This window comes from Taurulus bubalis (genome assembly GCF_910589615.1).
Source record: "Taurulus bubalis genome assembly, chromosome: 8".
Lineage (NCBI taxonomy): Eukaryota > Metazoa > Chordata > Actinopteri > Perciformes > Cottidae > Taurulus > Taurulus bubalis.
The window spans coordinates 1,188,749-1,208,172 of record NC_136596.1 but is presented as its reverse complement, the minus strand read 5'-3'; the positions used below and the strand labels follow the sequence as shown (position 1 = coordinate 1,208,172).

Here is a 19,424-nt window from a genome sequence, read left to right as displayed (position 1 = left end):
ATCACGAGTGGAAAGTGTTTTCTCCTTCAGACGTTTTATTTCGTTTGGTTTCAATGAAAAACTAAAACGGGATTTTGAGGAAGAATTAAAACGAGAGCTTGAAAAAAAAAAAAAACACAAGAAATATTTCAGGACATTTACAAACGAAATGTGAAACTTGAGATAAAATAACGTTGAAATCCTCGGGACCCTTTGAGAGTCTGGCCTCCTGAACCCGTGTTCAGGAGTCTGGTCCCGGGTCCAGGAGTCTGGTCCCGGGTCCAGGAGTCTGGTCCCGGGTCCAGGAGTCTGACCGCCTGGTCCCGGGTCCAGGAGTCTGACCGCCTGGTCCCGGGTCCAGGAGTCTGACCGCCTGGTCCCGGGTCCAGGAGTCTGGTCCCGGGTCCAGGAGTCTGGTCCCGGGTCCAGGAGTCTGACCGCCTGGTCCCGGGTCCAGGAGTCTGGTCCCGGGTCCAGGAGTCTGACCGCCTGGTCCCGTGTTCAGGAGTCTGGTCCCGGGTCCAGGAGTCTGGTCCCGGGTCCAGGAGTCTGACCGCCTGGTCCCGGGTCCAGGAGTCTGGCCCCGGGACCAGAGGTGTGGCCCCCTGGTCCCGGGTCCAGAGTGAACCGGGAGTCCGGAAGCACAAAGAAAAGTCCAGAAAGAAGTTCACAGGCAAATGGAGCTGAAAACCTTTTTTAGTGGATCCAGAACTCGATCCTGATCCAGAACTCGTGAATCTTTGTGCTGACAGACATTTAGTAAAAAAGAAGAAAAAGTGAAGAATCATCCGTCCGCTCGCCAAAATCTAACAGAACCACAACAAACCTGAAGAACCTGGACCTGAAAGAACCACTGACGGGGTTCATTAGTCGGGGTTCTCGTTTCTCCTGATTTATAAAATGTGCATCGATTCGTCCTCGTTTCAGACCTCGTTCAGAGTCACAGTGTTTATGCAAGAGGAGCCTTTGGATTGTCCGCCATTTTGTCTTTGACATCATCGTCTTCGTCTTCATCGTCGTCAGTCGTTGTGGTTCTGCTCCGTTGGATTAGAAGAGGAGTCCGGTCCACGTGACCTCTGACCTCCAGGAGCGGAAACGAGGCACGGGAGAGTCCGTGTTCCTCAGGGGAACCTGAACGCACCTCAGGTGTTCAGGATTCAAAGCTCATTTAAATCCTTGTATTAAAATATAACGTTTCAGTTCATTTATTACTTTAAAAAAAACGTCAGACCGAAAAAAATATAAAACATTTAAATCTAAACCTCTGAGATGGAAGAAGAGGAAGATGTAAGAGGAGGGAGGAGGAGAGGAAAAAGAAAAAAGGAGGAAAAGATGAAGAAAAATGTTGCATCCGTATCATCATCCTAAATCTTTCTGCCCTAAACAAACCTCCTCCTCCTCGCCCTAGTGAATCTGTTTGTAAACAAACATCACGTTGTCATAGTGATCATTACCGACACACAAAGCCACTTTTTAAGTGTCAAAGATTAAAAAGTTAAGTGAACTGAGTTTAACTTTCTTAATTTTCTCACAGTCCCTGAACGCCTCATGTGATTCTGACCTCACGTGGGTTTTTTTTCTTCTTCTTCTTCTTCTTCTTCTTCTTCTCTCCGATGAGAATAAAAGTTAACGGGTCTCTTTTTACACGCAGGACGTTCCAAGGCTCCTTATTATAACATAATAATAATAATAATAATAATAATAATAATAATAATAATAAGTCCTTTGGGTCGCCCTCAGGGTCTCCTCATCCTCGGGGTCGCCCTCGGGATCTCCTCGGGGTCACCGTCTCTGCTGGCTGTAGACGGGGAAGGCCAGCGTGACGTTGAGCGAGTCGTTGTGCTGCACCAGAGAGGTGTGCTGGTAGTGGAGCACCAGTTCCTTCAGGGACCCGTACAGGTTGTACGGCTCGGCGAAGCCGAAGCCGGTGCCCGTCTTGTTGATGACGCAGTGCTTCACCTCGCCCTCCACCCTGAGGGAGACAGACAGGTCAGGTGAGACAGGTCATGTGAAATAAGATGAAATAAGTGTCCAAAACAGGTAAACAATTAGGTTAAAAACGGTTGTATAAACAGGTGAGAAATACACAGAACTACCTGTTTATTTACCTAAACAGGTGTATATACACACACAGTTAAATATACAGGTGTGTAAACAGGTGTTTATACAGGTGTGTAAACAGGTGAGACTTACACCACGGAGCAGGCGTAGCAGCCCGGCTTGCTGCTCTCCCGGACCAGGAAGGTCCCGTCTCTCTTCCCGCGGAGCAGCGACTCAGCCTGAATCCGGTTGATGTTCCCCAAACGCCACAGACGTTCGTCGTGGTGAGGAAGGTCCTCCTCATCCTCCACCATGCTGTACTCACTGGGGGGAGGGGTCGGGAGGGGGGGGGGGTTAGCAGCAGACAACAACAAGCTAGGGGTGCTAACATGCTAACACAGCAGACTGCTCTGTGTTTACAGGTTTGAAGGCGCCACCTGGTGGCTGAACAAGACACAGCAGCAACATTATTATTTAAACTGAAGTGTCATGAATCTGAATATCACGTTTTCCTCAAATTCAAATGTCTTCAATGATTTGTGACAAAATGTCTCAATTCAGGATCCACTTACTAGCTCCTTCCACAGCTTTCAACAACATCTCATGGGCTTCCTCTGAGGAAAGCGTCGGAGAAACTCTAACGTTTAACGTGAAGCTGCTTTATTTAGCGTTTTTATCTCTTTCGTAAAAATAAATTAAAAGCTTCTGAATGATGAAGGAATCATAACAACTCCCATGATCCTTTGCCGCTTCAACCCTCCAGACTGAAACTTACTCCTCTGTGGTTTCGTTCTTCAGGCCGAGCCACTCGTTCAGCTTCCTCTGGCGGACGCCCTTCTGAGTCAACCACCTGAGTACACAGAGTACACAGAGTACACGGCCGTTAGTACACAAATACTGCGCCGCGCCTCCCGTCTGGTGTCTCTGAGGAGCGGCTCTCACATGAGGTACTGGTCCCTGGTCTTGCGGAGCTGGATCAGGTCTGGTTTGATGCTGTTCATCTTCTTGTCGATCTCCCGGTAGTCCGCCGCCTGCGTCTTCAGGTCCACCTCCAGGTGGCGCTTGCTGTCCACGATCTCGCTGATCCGGGACTTCAGCTTGTCGTAGTTCTCCATGATCCTTTAAATCATTAAAACACGCCTTTGTTAAAACAGAGCAGTTAAGATAAGAAAATCCTTTATTAGTCCCGCAGTGGGGAAATTGCAGGATTACAGCAGCAGAGCACACAAGAGACACATGGTAAACAAGAAGAATACAGTAGCAATATTAAATATACAGACGGAATAAAGTAGTATATAAAGTACTTAAATGTATTATATATTGCACCAGATGAATGTAATTAAAGTGATTAAAGTGCTTGTGGTCTCCTGTGAGCTCAGCTTGTTGTGCAGCCTGACTGCAGCAGGAGGGAAGGACATGTCTAACAATACTTTTTATTTGTGGAATAAATATGTAAATATACAACCCGTCATGGTTAAAAAAAAAAAAAGACATTTTAATGCCTTAAACTTTATAAATTCTTTGGTAAATAAAATGGTCATTAAATACAATCCAACTTTTAGCTTCCAGATAGAATAAAGCTACATTTAAGTTTAATGTGATCAATATGATGCATTAATCAGGGTTCTTACAGTCATGGAAAAACCTGGAAAAGTCATGTAAATGTGTTATATTCATGTGTTCATGTCGTTCATTTACGCTGAGTTTAAATAATTAATATGCTTTTAAAAGAGACTCAAAATATAAGCAGGCATACATACAGGCATCTATATAAATGTTTATTCTTTTAATCAAACTATTGTCTCATTCATTTGAGTCATTTAAGGTTTACTGTATGCTTTGTGTTCTCATTGTTAGTTTAAATACTACATTTACTCACTTTTTACTGTTTACACCCAGATTTCACTAAATGCTTGTAATGGAAATTTGGTTTAAAGTCATGGAAAAGTCATGAAACCCACTAGTCAGAAAGTGTATGAACCCTGATTTATGGAACATGAAAGATATGAAGCGTCACAACAAACTTTAAGGACCGTTTCTCTCCTGGAAACTCGTTAAGTCTCCTGAAGTCTCAGCGAACACTCGGAGCCGTTTTAGTTGCGTGATGCGATTTCTATTTAAAATATTCAGCGACAGTAAAAGTACAATAAGTAGAAGCATTTTTGATGTATTTTTAACAGTTTTATTTATTTATGTATCCATTCGAGACTTTACGAACAACTAAATTCCCTAAAGTTTAAAAAAAATGTAATCTGTGCATTTCTACTGAACAGCAGCAATTATTTTAGCAACGTTACGAATGAAACTACAAACCAGATTTCTATAAAAAAAACTAATAAATCCTAAACTGCCGGTTGATCCGACTGGACAACAAACCCTAAATGAACCAGCAGGTGGTTCCTTCCTGCAGGCTCTGGTGCCATGGCAACAAGGGCTGCTTCACGTGTGTGTGTGTGTGTGTGTGTGTGTCTCCGTCACAGTTACCGTGGCAACAGCCCTACCTCTGGATCTCCTTGTCGTTGCCCTCTCGGCGAAACTTCTCGATGTACTCTTTGCTGAAGCGCTCCTGAGTCTGACACTGCTCTTCGAAGATCTTTATGGTCTCATTGAACGCCTCGATGGCCGTCCTCTTCATCTGGATCTCCTGCAGGAGGAGGAGGCGGGGGAGGGGCTTATTGCATCGTTACGCAGTCTATCGTAGTGTATTATAATGTATCTTATTGTATCGTAGTGTAATATAATGTATTGTATCGTAGTATAATGTATTGTATAGATAGATATATACTTTATTAATCCCCAAGGGGAAATTTGTAGTCGTAGTAGCGCCTTACAACTTGTAGTGTATTATAATGTATCGTAGTGTAATATAATGTATCGTAATATATCGCAGTGTAATATAATGTATCGTAGTGTAATATAATGTATCGTAGTGTAATATAATGTATCTTATTGTAATATAATGTACTGTATTGTATCGTAGCGTAATGTATCGTAGTGTAATATAATGTATCGTAATGTATCGTAGTGTAATATAATGTATCGTAGTGTAATATAATGTATCTTATTGTAATATAATGTACCGTATTGTATCGTAGTGTAATATAATGCATCGTAATATAATGTATCGTATTGTAATATAATGTATCGTAATATAATGTATCGTAGTGTAATATAATGTATCTTATTGTAATATAATGTACCGTATTGTTTCGTAGTGTAATATAATGCATCGTAATATAATGTATCGTATTGTAATATAATGCATCGTAATATAATGTATTGTATTGTAATATAATGTATCGTAGTGTAATATAATGTATCGTAATGTATCGTAGTGTAATATAATGTATCGTAGTGTATTATAATGTATCGTAATATAATGTATCGTAGTGTATTATAATGTATCGTAATGTATCGTAGTGTAATATAATGTATCGTAGTGTATTATAATGTATCGTAGTGTATTATAATGTATCGTAATGTATCGTAGTGTATTATAATGTATCCTAGTGTATCGTAGTGTAATATAATGTATCTTATTGTAATATAATGTACCGTATTGTATCGTAGTGTAATATAATGCATCGTAATATAATGTACCGTATTGTAATATAATGTATTGTATTGTAATATAATGTACCGTATTGTATCGTATTGTCATATAATGTATTGTAATATAATGTATCGTAGTGTAATATAATGTATCTTATTGTAATATAATGTATCGTAATATAATGTATCGTATTGTAATATAATGTATCGTAATATAATGTATTGTAATATAATGTACCGTATTGTAATATAATGTATTGTATTGTAATATAATGTACCGTATTGTATCGTATTGTCATATAATGTATTGTAATATAATGTATCTTATTGTAATATAATGTATCGTAGTGTCATATAATATATCGTAGTGTCATATAATATATCTTATTGTAATATAATGTATCGTAGTGTAATATAATGATTTGTAGTGTAATATAATGTATCTTATTGTACCCTAGGGCATCCTAGTGTACAGTAGGATACCGTAGCTGTGTTGTCGTGTACCTGCGAGGTTCTGGTGTACTCCTCGTACAGTCGGTCGTACTCTCGATTCTTCTCCTGGTACTGCAGGTGATACTCGTGGAGCTTCTTCCCCACAGCTTCGATACTGTCCTCCTTCACCACCTGGTCCTGAACAACAACAACAACAAGTCCCATCAGACGCCTGGTGAGCTGACGCACGATCGGTCCATGAGTTGGGGCCGTGTACGGACCTGCTGGTGTTTGGAGACCGGGTACAGCAGCTTGACGTCCAGCTTGGGGTTGTACTGGGCGAGGGACTCGTGTCGGTAATGGTTGATCAGCTCCACCACCGAGCTGAAGGTCAGCGGGTCGGAGAAGCCGTACTTTCCCTCCCGGTGGAAGATCTTTATCAGCTTGTTGTTGCCTCCTTTCCTGAAAGTGGTCAGGGAACATTTGTTAGACCAAACCAGCAGACAATATCACGTGTGACACGAGGAAGTGGAGCCCTCGGCTGTCAGAACGGATTTCAAAATAAAAGCGACCTTCATGTGATCAGCGTCATATTCTTTCAATGTCCGTCAATAATGACGAAAGAGTGAAAGAAAGCAGAATGGATACATGTTAAAATAATGAATAAGTCTTGCTTTACCTGAGAGTCAGAGTGTAATCTCCGTGCATCTTAGTGGAGGCGTCTCGAACCAGAAACGTACCGTCAGCCGTGTCTCGCAGCTTCTCGTTCACCTCCTCTCTGCACAAGGAGCAAGTATTCAGGTGATGTACTAATACCACACTGTTAAGATAAAAGTACTAATACCACACTGTTAAAATAAAAGTACTAATACCACGATGAAAACAGTCAAAACTGAAAGTAATAATGTAACACTGTAAGAATACTCTGATGAATATGAAAGTACTATTAACACTGTAAAAAAAACTGTTAAAGTAATAATACTAAACTGTAAAATATTCTATTCTATAATTAGATTATTATTGAACAAATTCTACTATACATTATTAATACTAATCTATTAACAGTATCAACATTATTACTAAAACATGAACATAATTAAGAATACTTCTACTACAGTAACATTATTAGCCGTGGGCTCGGACATGTCTATCACCTGGAGATGTCTCCCCAGTACCACTCGGCGTCCTGCAGAGAGATGCTGTTGTTGAAGCTGCAGGCGGCTGCTGGAGCTGAAGACTTGACCGGTTTAGGAGGCAACGCTGCAACGAGAGAACAATCCTCTCATTTCAGGGTTTGTGATGAAGCAATCTCTACAAATGTTTAATTCTCTACACAATCATTCTGGAAGTCTGAACTATTTAGAGGAAGTGCAGCAACTGATGCATCAGGAGGAACAATGTCAGCTTGTCAAGGACACATCGGTTTATGTTTGAAGTCATTTAGGAACTCTTTGTCCACCAGAGGGCACTGATGGGTTTTTACAGCAATATTTCATTTAATTCTGAGAGAACCTCCCACACTGAAGCCTGGCTTCATGAAACAGATACCGAGACTAGATTAGACTCCACCTCGGAGGAAATGTGTGTTTAACTTGTCCCAAGTACAACAAAGGTACATACAAATACACAAATCACACCATTAAAACATACAAATATACAGTGTACAATAGTCGTGTTGAGTTCAATGTCTCTATGTAACGACAGCCTCGTCGTGTTGAGTTCAATGTCTCTATGTAACTACAGCCTCGTCGTGTTGAGTTCAATGTCTATGTAACGACAGCCTTGTCGTGTTGAGTTCAATGTCTCTATAACTACAGCCCTGTCGTGTTGAGTTCAATGTCTCTATAACTACAGCCCTGTCGTGTTGAGTTCAATGTCTCTATATAACTATAGCCTCGTCGTGTTGAGTTCAATGTCTCTATAACTACAGCCCTGTTGTGTTGAGTTCAATGTCTCTATGTAACGACAGCCTCGTCGTGTTGAGTTCAATGTCTCTATGTAACTACAACCTTGTCGTGTTGAGTTCAATGTCTCTATGTAACGACAACCTTGTCGTGTTGAGTTCAATGTCTCTATGTAACTACAACCTTGTCGTGTTGAGTTCAATGTCTCTATGTAACTACAGCCTCGTCGTGTTGAGTTCAATGTCTCTATGTAACTACAGCCTCGTCGTGTTGAGTTCAATGTCTCTATAACTACAGCCTCGTCGTGTTGAGTTCAATGTCTCTATAACTACAGCCCTGTCGTGTTGAGTTCAATGTCTCTATGTAACTACAACCTTGTCGTGTTGAGTTCAATGTCTCTATGTAACGACAGCCTTGTCGTGTTGAGTTCAATGTCTCTATGTAACTACAGCCTCGTCGTGTTGAGTTCAATGTCTCTATGTAACTACAGCCTCGTCGTGTTGAGTTCAATGTCTCTATATAACTACAGCCTCGTCGTGTTGAGTTCAATGTCTCTATGTAACTACAGCCTCGTCGTGTTGAGTTCAATGTCTATGTAACGACAGCCTTGTCGTGTTGAGTTCAATGTCTCTATGTAACTACAGCCTCGTCGTGTTGAGTTCAATGTCTCTATATAACTACAGCCTCGTCGTGTTGAGTTCAATGTCTCTATGTAACTACAGCCTCGTCGTGTTGAGTTCAATGTCTATGTAACGACAGCCTTGTCGTGTTGAGTTCAATGTCTCTATGTAACTACAGCCTCGTCGTGTTGAGTTCAATGTCTATGTAACTACAGCCTTGTCGTGTTGAGTTCAATGTCTCTATGTAACTACAGCCTCGTCGTGTTGAGTTCAATGTCTCTATGCAACGACAGCCTCGTCGTGTTGAGTTCAATGTCTCTATAACTACAGCCTCGTCGTGTTGAGTTCAATGTCTCTATGTAACGACAGCCCTGTCGTGTTGAGTTCAATGTCTCTATGTAACTACAACCTTGTCGTGTTGAGTTCAATGTCTCTATGTAACGACAGCCTTGTCGTGTTGAGTTCAATGTCTCTTTGTAACTACAGCCTTGTCGTGTTGAGTTCAATGTCTCTATGTAACTACAGCCTTGTCGTGTTGAGTTCAATGTCTCTATGTAACTACAGCCTCGTCGTGTTGAGTTCAATGTCTATGTAACGACAGCCTTGTCGTGTTGAGTTCAATGTCTCTATGTAACTACAGCCTCGTCGTGTTGAGTTCAATGTCTCGATGTAACTACAACCTCATCGTGTTGAGTTCAATGTCTCGATGTAACGACAGCCTCGTCGTGTTGAGTTCAATGTCTCTATGTAACGACAGCCTCGTCGTGTTGAGTTCAATGTCTATGTAACGACAGCCTCGTCGTGTTGAGTTCAATGTCTCTATGTAACGACAGCCTCGTCGTGTTGAGTTCAATGTCTATGTAACGACAGCCTCGTCGTGTTGAGTTCAATGTCTCTATGTAACGACAGCCTCGTCGTGTTGAGTTCAATGTCTCTATAACTACAGCCTCGTCGTGTTGAGTTCAATGTCTCTATGTAACGACAGCCTCGTCGTGTTGAGTTCAATGTCTCTATGTAACGACAGCCTCGTCGTGTTGAGTTCAATGTCTCTATAACTACAGCCTCGTCGTGTTGAGTTCAATGTCTCTATGTAAGGACAGCCTTGTCGTGTTGAGTTCAATGTCTCTATGTAACTACAGCCTTGTCGTGTTGAGTTCAATGTCTCTATGTAACTACAGCCTTGTCGTGTTGAGTTCAATGTCTCTATGTAACTACAGCCTCGTCGTGTTGAGTTCAATGTCTATGTAACGACAGCCTCGTCGTGTTGAGTTCAATGTCTCTATGTAACTACAGCCTCGTCGTGTTGAGTTCAATGTCTCGATGTAACTACAACCTCATCGTGTTGAGTTCAATGTCTCGATGTAACGACAGCCTCGTCGTGTTGAGTTCAATGTCTCTATGTAACTACAGCCTCGTCGTGTTGAGTTCAATGTCTATGTAACGACAGCCTCGTCGTGTTGAGTTCAATGTCTCTATGTAACGACAGCCTCGTCGTGTTGAGTTCAATGTCTCTATATAACTACAGCCTCGTCGTGTTGAGTTCAATGTCTCTATGTAACTACAGCCTCGTCGTGTTGAGTTCAATGTCTATGTAACTACAGCCTCGTCGTGTTGAGTTCAATGTCTATGTAACGACAGCCTTGTCGTGTTGAGTTCAATGTCTCTATGTAACTACAGCCTCGTCGTGTTGAGTTCAATGTCTCTATGTAACGACAGCCTCGTCGTGTTGAGTTCAATGTCTCTATAACTACAGCCTCGTCGTGTTGAGTTCAATGTCTCTATGTAACTACAGCCTCGTCGTGTTGAGTTCAATGTCTCTATGTAACGACAGCCTCGTCGTGTTGAGTTCAATGTCTCTATAACTACAGCCTCGTCGTGTTGAGTTCAATGTCTCTATGTAACTACAGCCTCGTCGTGTTGAGTTCAATGTCTCTATGTAACTACAACCTCATCGTGTTGAGTTCAATGTCTCTATGTAACTACAGCCTCGTCGTGTTGAGTTCAATGTCTATGTAACGACAGCCTCGTCGTGTTGAGTTCAATGTCTCTATGTAACGACAGCCTCGTCGTGTTGAGTTCAATGTCTATGTAACTACAGCCTCGTCGTGTTGAGTTCAATGTCTCTATGTAACGACAGCCTCGTCGTGTTGAGTTCAATGTCTCTATGTAACGACAGCCTCGTCGTGTTGAGTTCAATGTCTCTATGTAACGACAGCCTCGTCGTGTTGAGTTCAATGTCTGCATGTGACAGACGATGGTGACGTAATCCACTGGCTCCGCCTCCAAAAATCTTCCCAATAAACTCAACGTCTACGCACTAAAATATGAAACATCGACGACAGGATGTTGACGCATTGGTTTTTTTTTGGCAGATGCGCCCGACTTTTACCCAGAATACCTTTCTCTGCATCTTCTGGAAAGGATACAAGGTTCTCTAATAAACCCTGACGGACCCCGACAGGTGGGCCTGCAGAGTCCAGCCTCCGGGTTCAGGTCTGAGCTCCTACCTGGACTCTGCATGGTGATGTAGCTGAGGACCTGGTCCCGTCCTCTTCCTCCTCTTCCTCCTCCCTCCATGGCGGCCCTTAATTAAACCCTTCGGCCTCGGCGACGCTTCACAGGTGAAAACTCAGACCCGGGTCCTCCGGTCCTGGACCCCATGAGGTCCTGACCTGATCCCGCCTCTTAGAATAAAACAGAGAGCGACGTCACCTCGGAGGAGACGGTCCAGGACTCCATTTCTCTGCTTTTCTTCTTCTTCTTTTTTTTGGGACTCTCACTGTAATCTGAAGAGATGCTCGGCTGCACTGAGATCTGCAGGATTTCCTCTCCGTCGTCCTCCACCTCCTACGCTCGCCTCCGTCCTGCGGCCGCCTTCGCCGTTTTAAAGATCTTCCTCTTCTTTTTTTTTTTTTTAAAGCGACGCAACTTGGGTCTCTGTCCGCCTCCGTCTCTGAGCCTCAGTTCAAAGCTCAGGAGAGCAGCTTGGAGATGTGTGACATCACCGTTGCCCCCAGCCAATCCCGCGATGGCAGTGATATCACCGAGGCAACACCCCCCTCCCTCCTCCTCCTCCTCCTCCTCCTCTGCTGCATCTTCCACTGTGTGGACGGATGATGTCATCGTTTCAGCTGCCGCTCGGTCGGAGCGACTGACTGAATGGATGAACAGATCATCACCTGACCATCATTTATGATTAATATGACTTATTAAATCTACGACATGTAAACCGGTCTGCAGGGATGCTGACCTGAGATCAGTTACTTCAGTAGAAGTACTAATACCAGCGTAGAATACATCAGCATCCAAATATACTGAAAGTACCAAAAGTGAAAGTACTCATTATGCAGAATAATGTATATTATTCACACATTAATGTGTTTATCACTTTAACAAAAGGTGGAGTTCATGTTAATGACTAATCTATAGTAATGCATAATTTATTACTCGATCATATTTTATTTGACCTTGTAAAGTAACTACGAAGTAACTGTGACTCCTCTGGTTGTATAGAAGTATATGCTTCATGTGTTAAAGCTGCATTCTCTCTCCTGACCACCAGGGGGTGACTCCTCTGGTTGTATAGAAGTATATGCTTCATGTGTTAAAGCTGCATTCTCTCTCCTGACCACCAGGGGGCGACTCCTCTGGTTGTATAGAAGTCTATATAAATGACTCTACTTCTCTTGATGTATTCCCTCAGTAAACATTGTAAACATGAGTTTATGTCTCAATCTCTAGTTTCAAGTCTTCTTCAATACAGCATGATGTTCATTTAGTAAATTATGGTCATTTAGAGTCAAACAGACCATAAAGCAGGGGACGCTTTAGGGCGGGGCTACAGGTGATTGACAGGTCGTAAGCTGACAATGCGTCTCAACTTGCGTGGTGAAGGAACAACCTTAAACCAACGATGACATCGTAACACGAGAGGCAATCAAAGTAGCAACGCGGAGCTAACCGGCTAACGGAGGTTGCGTTTACTTGCGTGGTTCTACTCTGTAAAAATGAGGATTCAGTGAAGGTAAACCATCACGATGTGTTCAAAGGTAACGTTGAAACTGTTGTTTGAAGTGTTGGAACAGTGACGATGTTAAACATATCTTTAGATTCTTCTTCGGCTCTAATTATGCAAAACATGTGTTCAGTCTGGTCATGTGACTTCTGGTCATGTGACTTCAGACAGAGGAACTGAAAGTGATGAGACATCAACATCTCAACCAGACGCTGAATGATGCAACGCTCTGCAACCCAAAGATCGTCTACGAGCGAGAGGAAGAGTCACTCTGCGGTGTTTGTAGTTCTCAAACAGAGTGAGACGTCCTTTCACTAAGAGATGATCAATCATGATCATTTAAAGCTGCACACACACTCACACACTCACACACACTCACACTCACACACACACACACACACCTGGGGCAGCCTGGTTCATGTTGAGCTCGCTGGTGATCAGAACCTCCAGGACCTGAACCAGAAGGTCCAGACTGGACTCGGACCTGAAAGAGACTCAGGGTCAGACTCTTAAAGGGACAGGACACTCAAACTACCAGGACTAGAGTCCAGCTTTAGGGTCTAGAGGGGTACTGGGTCCGGGTCTAGAGGTGTACTGGGTCCAGGTCTAGAGGGGTACTGGGTCCAGGTCTAGAGGGGTACTGGGCCTGGTCTAGAGGGGTACTGGGCCTGGTCTAGAGGGGTACTGGGCCTAGTCTAGAGGGGTACTGGGCCCAGGTCTGGAGGGGTACTGGGCCCAGGCCTAGAGGGGTACTGGGCCTGGTATAGAGGGGTACTGGGCCTAGTCTAGAGGGGTACTGGGCCCAGGTCTAGAGGGGTACTGGGCCCAGGTTTAGAGGGGTACTGGGCCTAGTCTAGAGGGGTACTGGGTCCAGGTCTAGAGGGGTACTGGGCCTAGTCTAGAGGGGTACTGGGTCCAGGTCTAGAGGGGTACTGGGCCCAGGTCCAGAGGGGTACTGGGCCCAGGTCCAGAGGGGTACTGGGCCCAGGTCTAGAGGGGTACTGGGCCTAGTCTAGAGGGGTACTGGGCCCAGGTCTAGAGGGGTACTGGGTCCAGGTCTAGAGGGGTACTGGGTCCAGGTCTAGAGGGGTACTGGGCCTAGTCTAGAGGGGTACTGACCCGGCAGCCGGTCTGAACAGCAGCGGGCTGAAGTTCTCCGCCAGGGTCCGCGGGCTCATCTGGGTCCTGGAGCCCAGCAGGCAGAGCCGGGCCAGATGCCGGACCACGCTGAGCAGGGTCAGCCCGTACTGGACCGGACCGGACGGGGAGCTGGCCACGCCCCTCAGGAGCTGAGCACACTCCTCCTGGTCCTGGACCTCTGAGGAGGAAACCACAGGGTCAGGAGGAAGAGGAGGAGGAGGAAGAGGAGGAGAAGGAAACCACAGGGTCAGGAGGAAGAGGAGGAGGAGGAAGAGGAGGAGAAGGAAACCACAGGGTCAGGAGGAAGAGGAGGAGGAGGAAGAGGAGGAGAAGGAAACCACAGGGTCAGGAGGAAGAGGAGGAGGAGGAAGAGGAGGAGGAGAAGGAAACCACAGGGTCAGGAGGAGGAAGAGGAGGAGGAGGAAGAGGAGGAGGAGAAGGAAACCACAGGGTCAGGAGGAGGAAGAGGAGGAGGAGGAAGAGGATGAGAAGGAAACCACAGGGTCAGGAGGAGGAAGATGAGGAGGAGGAAGAGGAAGAGGAAACCACAGGGTCAGGAGGAGGAGGAGGAGGAGGAGGAGGAGGAAACCACAGGGTCAGGAGGAGGAGGAGGAGGAGGAAGAGGAAGAGGAGGAGGAAGAGGAGGAGGAGAAGGAGGAAGAGGAAGGAGGAAGAGGTGAAAGAGAAGGAGGAGGAGGAGGAGGAAGAGGAGGAGGAGGTGAAAGAGAAGGAGGAGGAAGAGGCAGGATGAAGAGGAGGAGGAAAAAGAGGAGGAGAACAAGAAGGAGAACAAGAAGAACAAGAACAAGAAGAAGAACAAGGCGGCGGCAGAGAGCTCCGGCACCTTGCACTGCGTGGATCATGTCGGTCTGCAGAGAGGACGGGAGAACCGGACCGGGAAGATCCTGCAGGAACCGGATCACCCCGTCACACAGGGACGACACCTCCAGCTGCTCCAGGTCTGCAAAACAAACACACCCTCACTACGCCGTCACCATCATCATCACCGTCACCACCATCATCACCGTCACCACCATCATCATCACCGTCACCACCATCATCACCGTCACCACCATCATCATCACCGTCACCCATCATCATCACCGTCACCATCATCATCATCATCACCGTCACCACCATCATCATCATCACCGTCACCACCATCATCATCATCACCGTCACCACCATCATCATCATCACCGTCACCATCATCATCATCATCACCGTCACCACCATCATCATCATCACCGTCACCACCATCATCATCATCACCGTCACCACCATCATCATCATCACCGTCACCATCATCATCACCGTCACCACCATCATCACCGTCACCACCATCATCATCACCGTCACCACCATCATCATCACCGTCACCACCATCATCATCATCACCGTCACCACCATCATCATCACCGTCACCACCATCATCATCACCGTCACCACCATCATCATCATCACCGTCACCACCATCATCATCGTCACCACCATCGTCACCACCGTCATCATCACCATCATACTGATCATCATCATCATCATCACCACCACCATCATCATCATCACCACCATCATCATCATCATCATCACCACACTGATCATCATCATCACCACACTGATTATCATCATCATCACCACCACCATCACCATCATCATCATCATCATCACCACACTGATCATCATCATCATCATCATCATCACCACCATCATCATCATCACACTGATCATCATCATCATCATCATCATCACCACCATCATCATCATCATCACCACACTGATCATCATCATCATCATCATCATCATCATCACTCCACTACTTCCTGTCTGCAGCTCCTCTGATACACCAGCAAGCTTTTAAAAATCATACTGAGTAAGAAGAAGGAGGAGGAGGTGAAGAAGAACAAGAAGGTGAAGAATGAAGATAAGGAGGATAACTAGAACAAGGAGAAAGAGAAGAAGAAGGAGCATCATCATCATCATCATCATCCTCACCAGCCTCAGCCAGCTGGCGGGTGTCTAGTCCTCCTCCACTCAGACTGCGATAAACAGAGAGACCGTCCTGACCTGCACACACACATTTATACACACATTAATACACACACATTTATATTTATACATGTATACATGCACACATTTATATTTATACACGTACACACACACACACATTTATACATGTACACACACACACATTTATACATGTACACACACACACATTTATACATGTACACACACACACACTTATACATGTACACACACATTTATACATGTACACACACACATTTATACATGTACACACACACATTTATACATGTACACACACACTTTGTTCACGTTATGTCAGAGAGAGTGTGTAAATATATACAAAAGCTAGAAAAAGACAACAACAAAAAAAAGACTGGTAGTTTGAGTGTCCTGTCCCTTTAAGAGTCTGACCCTGAGTCTCTTTCAGGTCCGAGTCCAGTCTGGACCTTCTGGTTCAGGTCCTGGAGGTTCTGATCACCAGCGAGCTCAACATGAACCAGGCTGCCAGGTGTGTGTGTGTGTGTGTGTGTGTGTGTGTGTGTGTGTGTGTGTGTGTGTGTGTGTGTGCGCGCGCTACCTTTGGTCTCCACGGCCTCCATCAGTCGGCTGAGGAGAGGCGGGGCCGAGTCTGGAGGTCCAAACAGCTCAGGGAGGTCCGGCAGCACGAACCCTAGAAAACACACACATTGAAAACACACACACACTCGTTACACACACATTACACACACACACACAACACACGTAAAGAATGTCATGTGTTTTGGTGTTTTTGGTGTTTTTGGTTCTCACCCTCCGACTCGGAGTCCGTCCTCACGGACGCCGCAGACGGCGGCCGTTGGGGGCGGGGCTTAGGCGTGGGCGGGGACATCCTCTTCTTGCCGATGAACTCCACGTACGTCCCGGGGAAGTCGCCCTTCTCCTGTCGCACAGAGACCCACGGTTAGAGAGACCCTGAACGCACCGCTCATGTTAAGCATGAAGGAACAGGAAGTACAAAACCGACTGAACAGGATTCATCAAATAAAAGAATAATTAGTATTAGTGTTATTCAGCTGTTGTTCAGATGAATGAATAATAAACAGGAAGCTGGTGTTTCATTGTAAAGGAGCAGAAAGGAGAGGAAAGAGTCCTGGATGTAAAACAGAAACATTGTAAGATAAGAAGTGTTGGAGCTCAGCGACAGGAAGCGTTTCACTTCCTGTCGCTGAGAAACACGACAGACTTTATTCTGAAAGTCGTTCACTTACTATTATTATTATATAAGAATATTGAGAATATGAGACAGAAACCAGAGCTCGTCCTCACGCTGGAGCAGCGTTCACTTAATTAATAATTCATCATTAAAAAGCTTTCAGCGTCTCCAGCTGATGAACATCAAACTGAAACTGTTTAACACGGAAAGAAAAGTGTGTAAACAATGAAGACTTGACAGACGGGCAGCAGTAGATCACAATGGAACTTTAACAACCACACAGCTGTCAGAGGGAGAGGTGCATTGTGGGTAATGTAGGAAGAGGAACGTGTGGAATCAAATTAATCAGATTTTAAAGTTTTGAAGCGAACGGTTTATTTTGAAATGAGACGCGTAGAATAAAATCTTTACGATGAAATGTCACAACTTTAAGCTTCGTTTCGGCGATGCGTTCAAGGACCGTCGGAGCGTTGCTAATCCGACCGCAGCGACGAAAACAGAAACCAGCCTTCCGGCCCCGGGAGCCGCAGCCGGACGCGGCGCCTCACCTGCGTGGTTTCGTTGACGCCCGGCAGCCAGCCGATCTCTGACGGGCGCTCCTCGGCTCCGCCCCCGCAGCCCAGCGCCAGCAGCGCCGCGCGGCTGACCAGCAGCAGGTCGCCCACGCGCAGGTCGATGTCCTCCTCGCGCTCCTTCTTGTAGTCGTACAGCGCGCGGTACTGGAAGCCCTCGGAGCTCATCGTCACGGCCGCGTGTGTACGGCTTTAAGACGGCGAGCAGCGACACGCACACGCACACGCACACGCACACACACACACACGCACGCACACACGCACGCGCACGCACACCCACAGCTCTGGGTAGAAAAGGCGTGGCTTTGAGTCCTGAGGGAGCTAGCGAGGGGAACGTCCTCCAGGCCCCGCCCCCCGCCACGGCCGACCAATCACAGCATTCATGAACAGAAGCCTCAGCAGAGGTGGCGGCCACATCTGGGGAGGCGACGAGTCCACCTGAGAGACGGGGGAGGAAGAGGAGGAGGAGGAGAAGAAGAAGAAGAGGAGGAGGAGGAGGAGAGGGAGGAGGAGGAAGAGGAGGAGGAAGAGGAGGAAGAAGAAGAGGGAGGAGGAGGAAGGTGAGGAGGAAGAAGAGGAGGAGGAGGAGGGAGGAGGAGGAAGAAGAAGAGGAGGAGGGAGAGGAAGAAGACGAAGAAGAGGAAGAGGAGGAGGAGAGGGAGGGAGGAGGAAGATGAGGAGGAGGAGGAAGATGAGGAGGAGGAGAGGGAGGAGGAAGAGGAGGAAGATGAGGAGGAGGAGGAAGAAGAGGAGGAAGAAGAGGAGGAGGAAGAAGACGAAGAAGAGGAGGAGGGGGAGGAGGGAGAGGAGAAAGAGGAAGAAGAGGAGGAGGGGGAGGAGGGAGAGGAGAAAGAGGAGGAAGAGGAGGAGGAGGAGAGGGAGGAGGAAGATGAGGAAGAAGAGGAGGAAGAGGAGGAGGAGGAGGAGGAGGAAGAAGAGGAGGAGGAAGATGAGGAGGAGGAGGAAGAAGAGGAGGAGGAAGAAGAGGAGGAGGAAGATGAGGAGGAGGAGAAAGAAGAGGAGGAAGAAGAAGAAGAGGAGGAGGAGGAGGAGGAGGATGAGGAAGAGGAGGAGGGAGAGGAAGAAGACGAAGAAGAGGAGGAGGAGGAGGAGGAGGAGGAGGAGGAGGAAGATGAGGAGGAGGAGGAGGAGGATGAGGGCAAAGGTTAACAGACGGTTCATCAATACAGAACATGTATTTATTTATTTTTAAACATTGTTTTAGTCACTTGGAGCAACGGACGGTGACACACACACACACACACACACACACACACACACACACACACACACACACACACACACACACATATTTCAGAATGCATCTGACCTACAAACAGAATGTAAACAAACTCATTCACCGGTTTATTAAGAAGATAATAATAATAATAATAATAATAATAATAATTTACTAACTCAATCTTAATATGATAATATATTAATATGAATATATATTCATATTAATCTTTAATAAAGCACACAATACTTCAATAGGCGTAAACAATCAGCCTGAAGCACGTTTCATGTTTTCATCATAAAAGAGTGAAACATTATTTGTGATTTTAGCGGTTAGTGGGAAGCCTGGTCTCATAAAACTATAAAACTAACAGCTGTGTCATCTACTACTTCCTCGCTCTATTAAAATAAATAATACATAAATATATATAGATTCTCTCCCACATTTTTTTTTAAACACATTATCTGGACTACATAATAATTGGACTACATCAAATTTGGGGTACATAATATTTTTTGTTTGGATTTCTCACATGTTATTGTCTCATTTTGTTGATTTATTTTGTTTAAATGGTCACTGTCGGTGAATGGTTTTAATAAAAAGTTGATTACCCGTAACATAAAATACTAGTTAGTCGCCACTTTATATTAAAAACAGAGAAAATCATGTAATCTGCACATTGGAGGAAATCTATAGTTGAAACTGGCCTGAAATAAAAG

The 19,424-nt window shown here is 45.1% G+C and overlaps 1 protein-coding gene across 1 annotated transcript; it reads right to left on the bottom strand.

Annotated features, from left to right (window-relative positions):
* Nucleotides 1-156: 156 nt before the first annotated feature.
* LOC306740418 (phosphatidylinositol 3-kinase regulatory subunit alpha-like) lies at nucleotides 157-17,636 on the bottom strand (the record flags this gene model as incomplete). The annotated part of the gene is made up of 16 exons (XM_079222565.1): nucleotides 157-1,951; nucleotides 2,173-2,343; nucleotides 2,795-2,869; nucleotides 2,962-3,138; nucleotides 4,521-4,663; nucleotides 6,076-6,201; nucleotides 6,285-6,465; nucleotides 6,683-6,781; nucleotides 7,158-7,263; nucleotides 12,944-13,026; nucleotides 13,662-13,860; nucleotides 14,527-14,643; nucleotides 15,675-15,746; nucleotides 16,282-16,374; nucleotides 16,494-16,623; nucleotides 17,445-17,636. The coding sequence occupies 16 exons, from the start codon at nucleotides 17,634-17,636 to the stop codon at nucleotides 1,762-1,764; spliced, it is 2,154 nt and encodes a 717-aa protein (XP_079078691.1). The 3' UTR covers nucleotides 157-1,761.
* Between the last annotated feature and the right edge of the window lie 1,788 nt (nucleotides 17,637-19,424).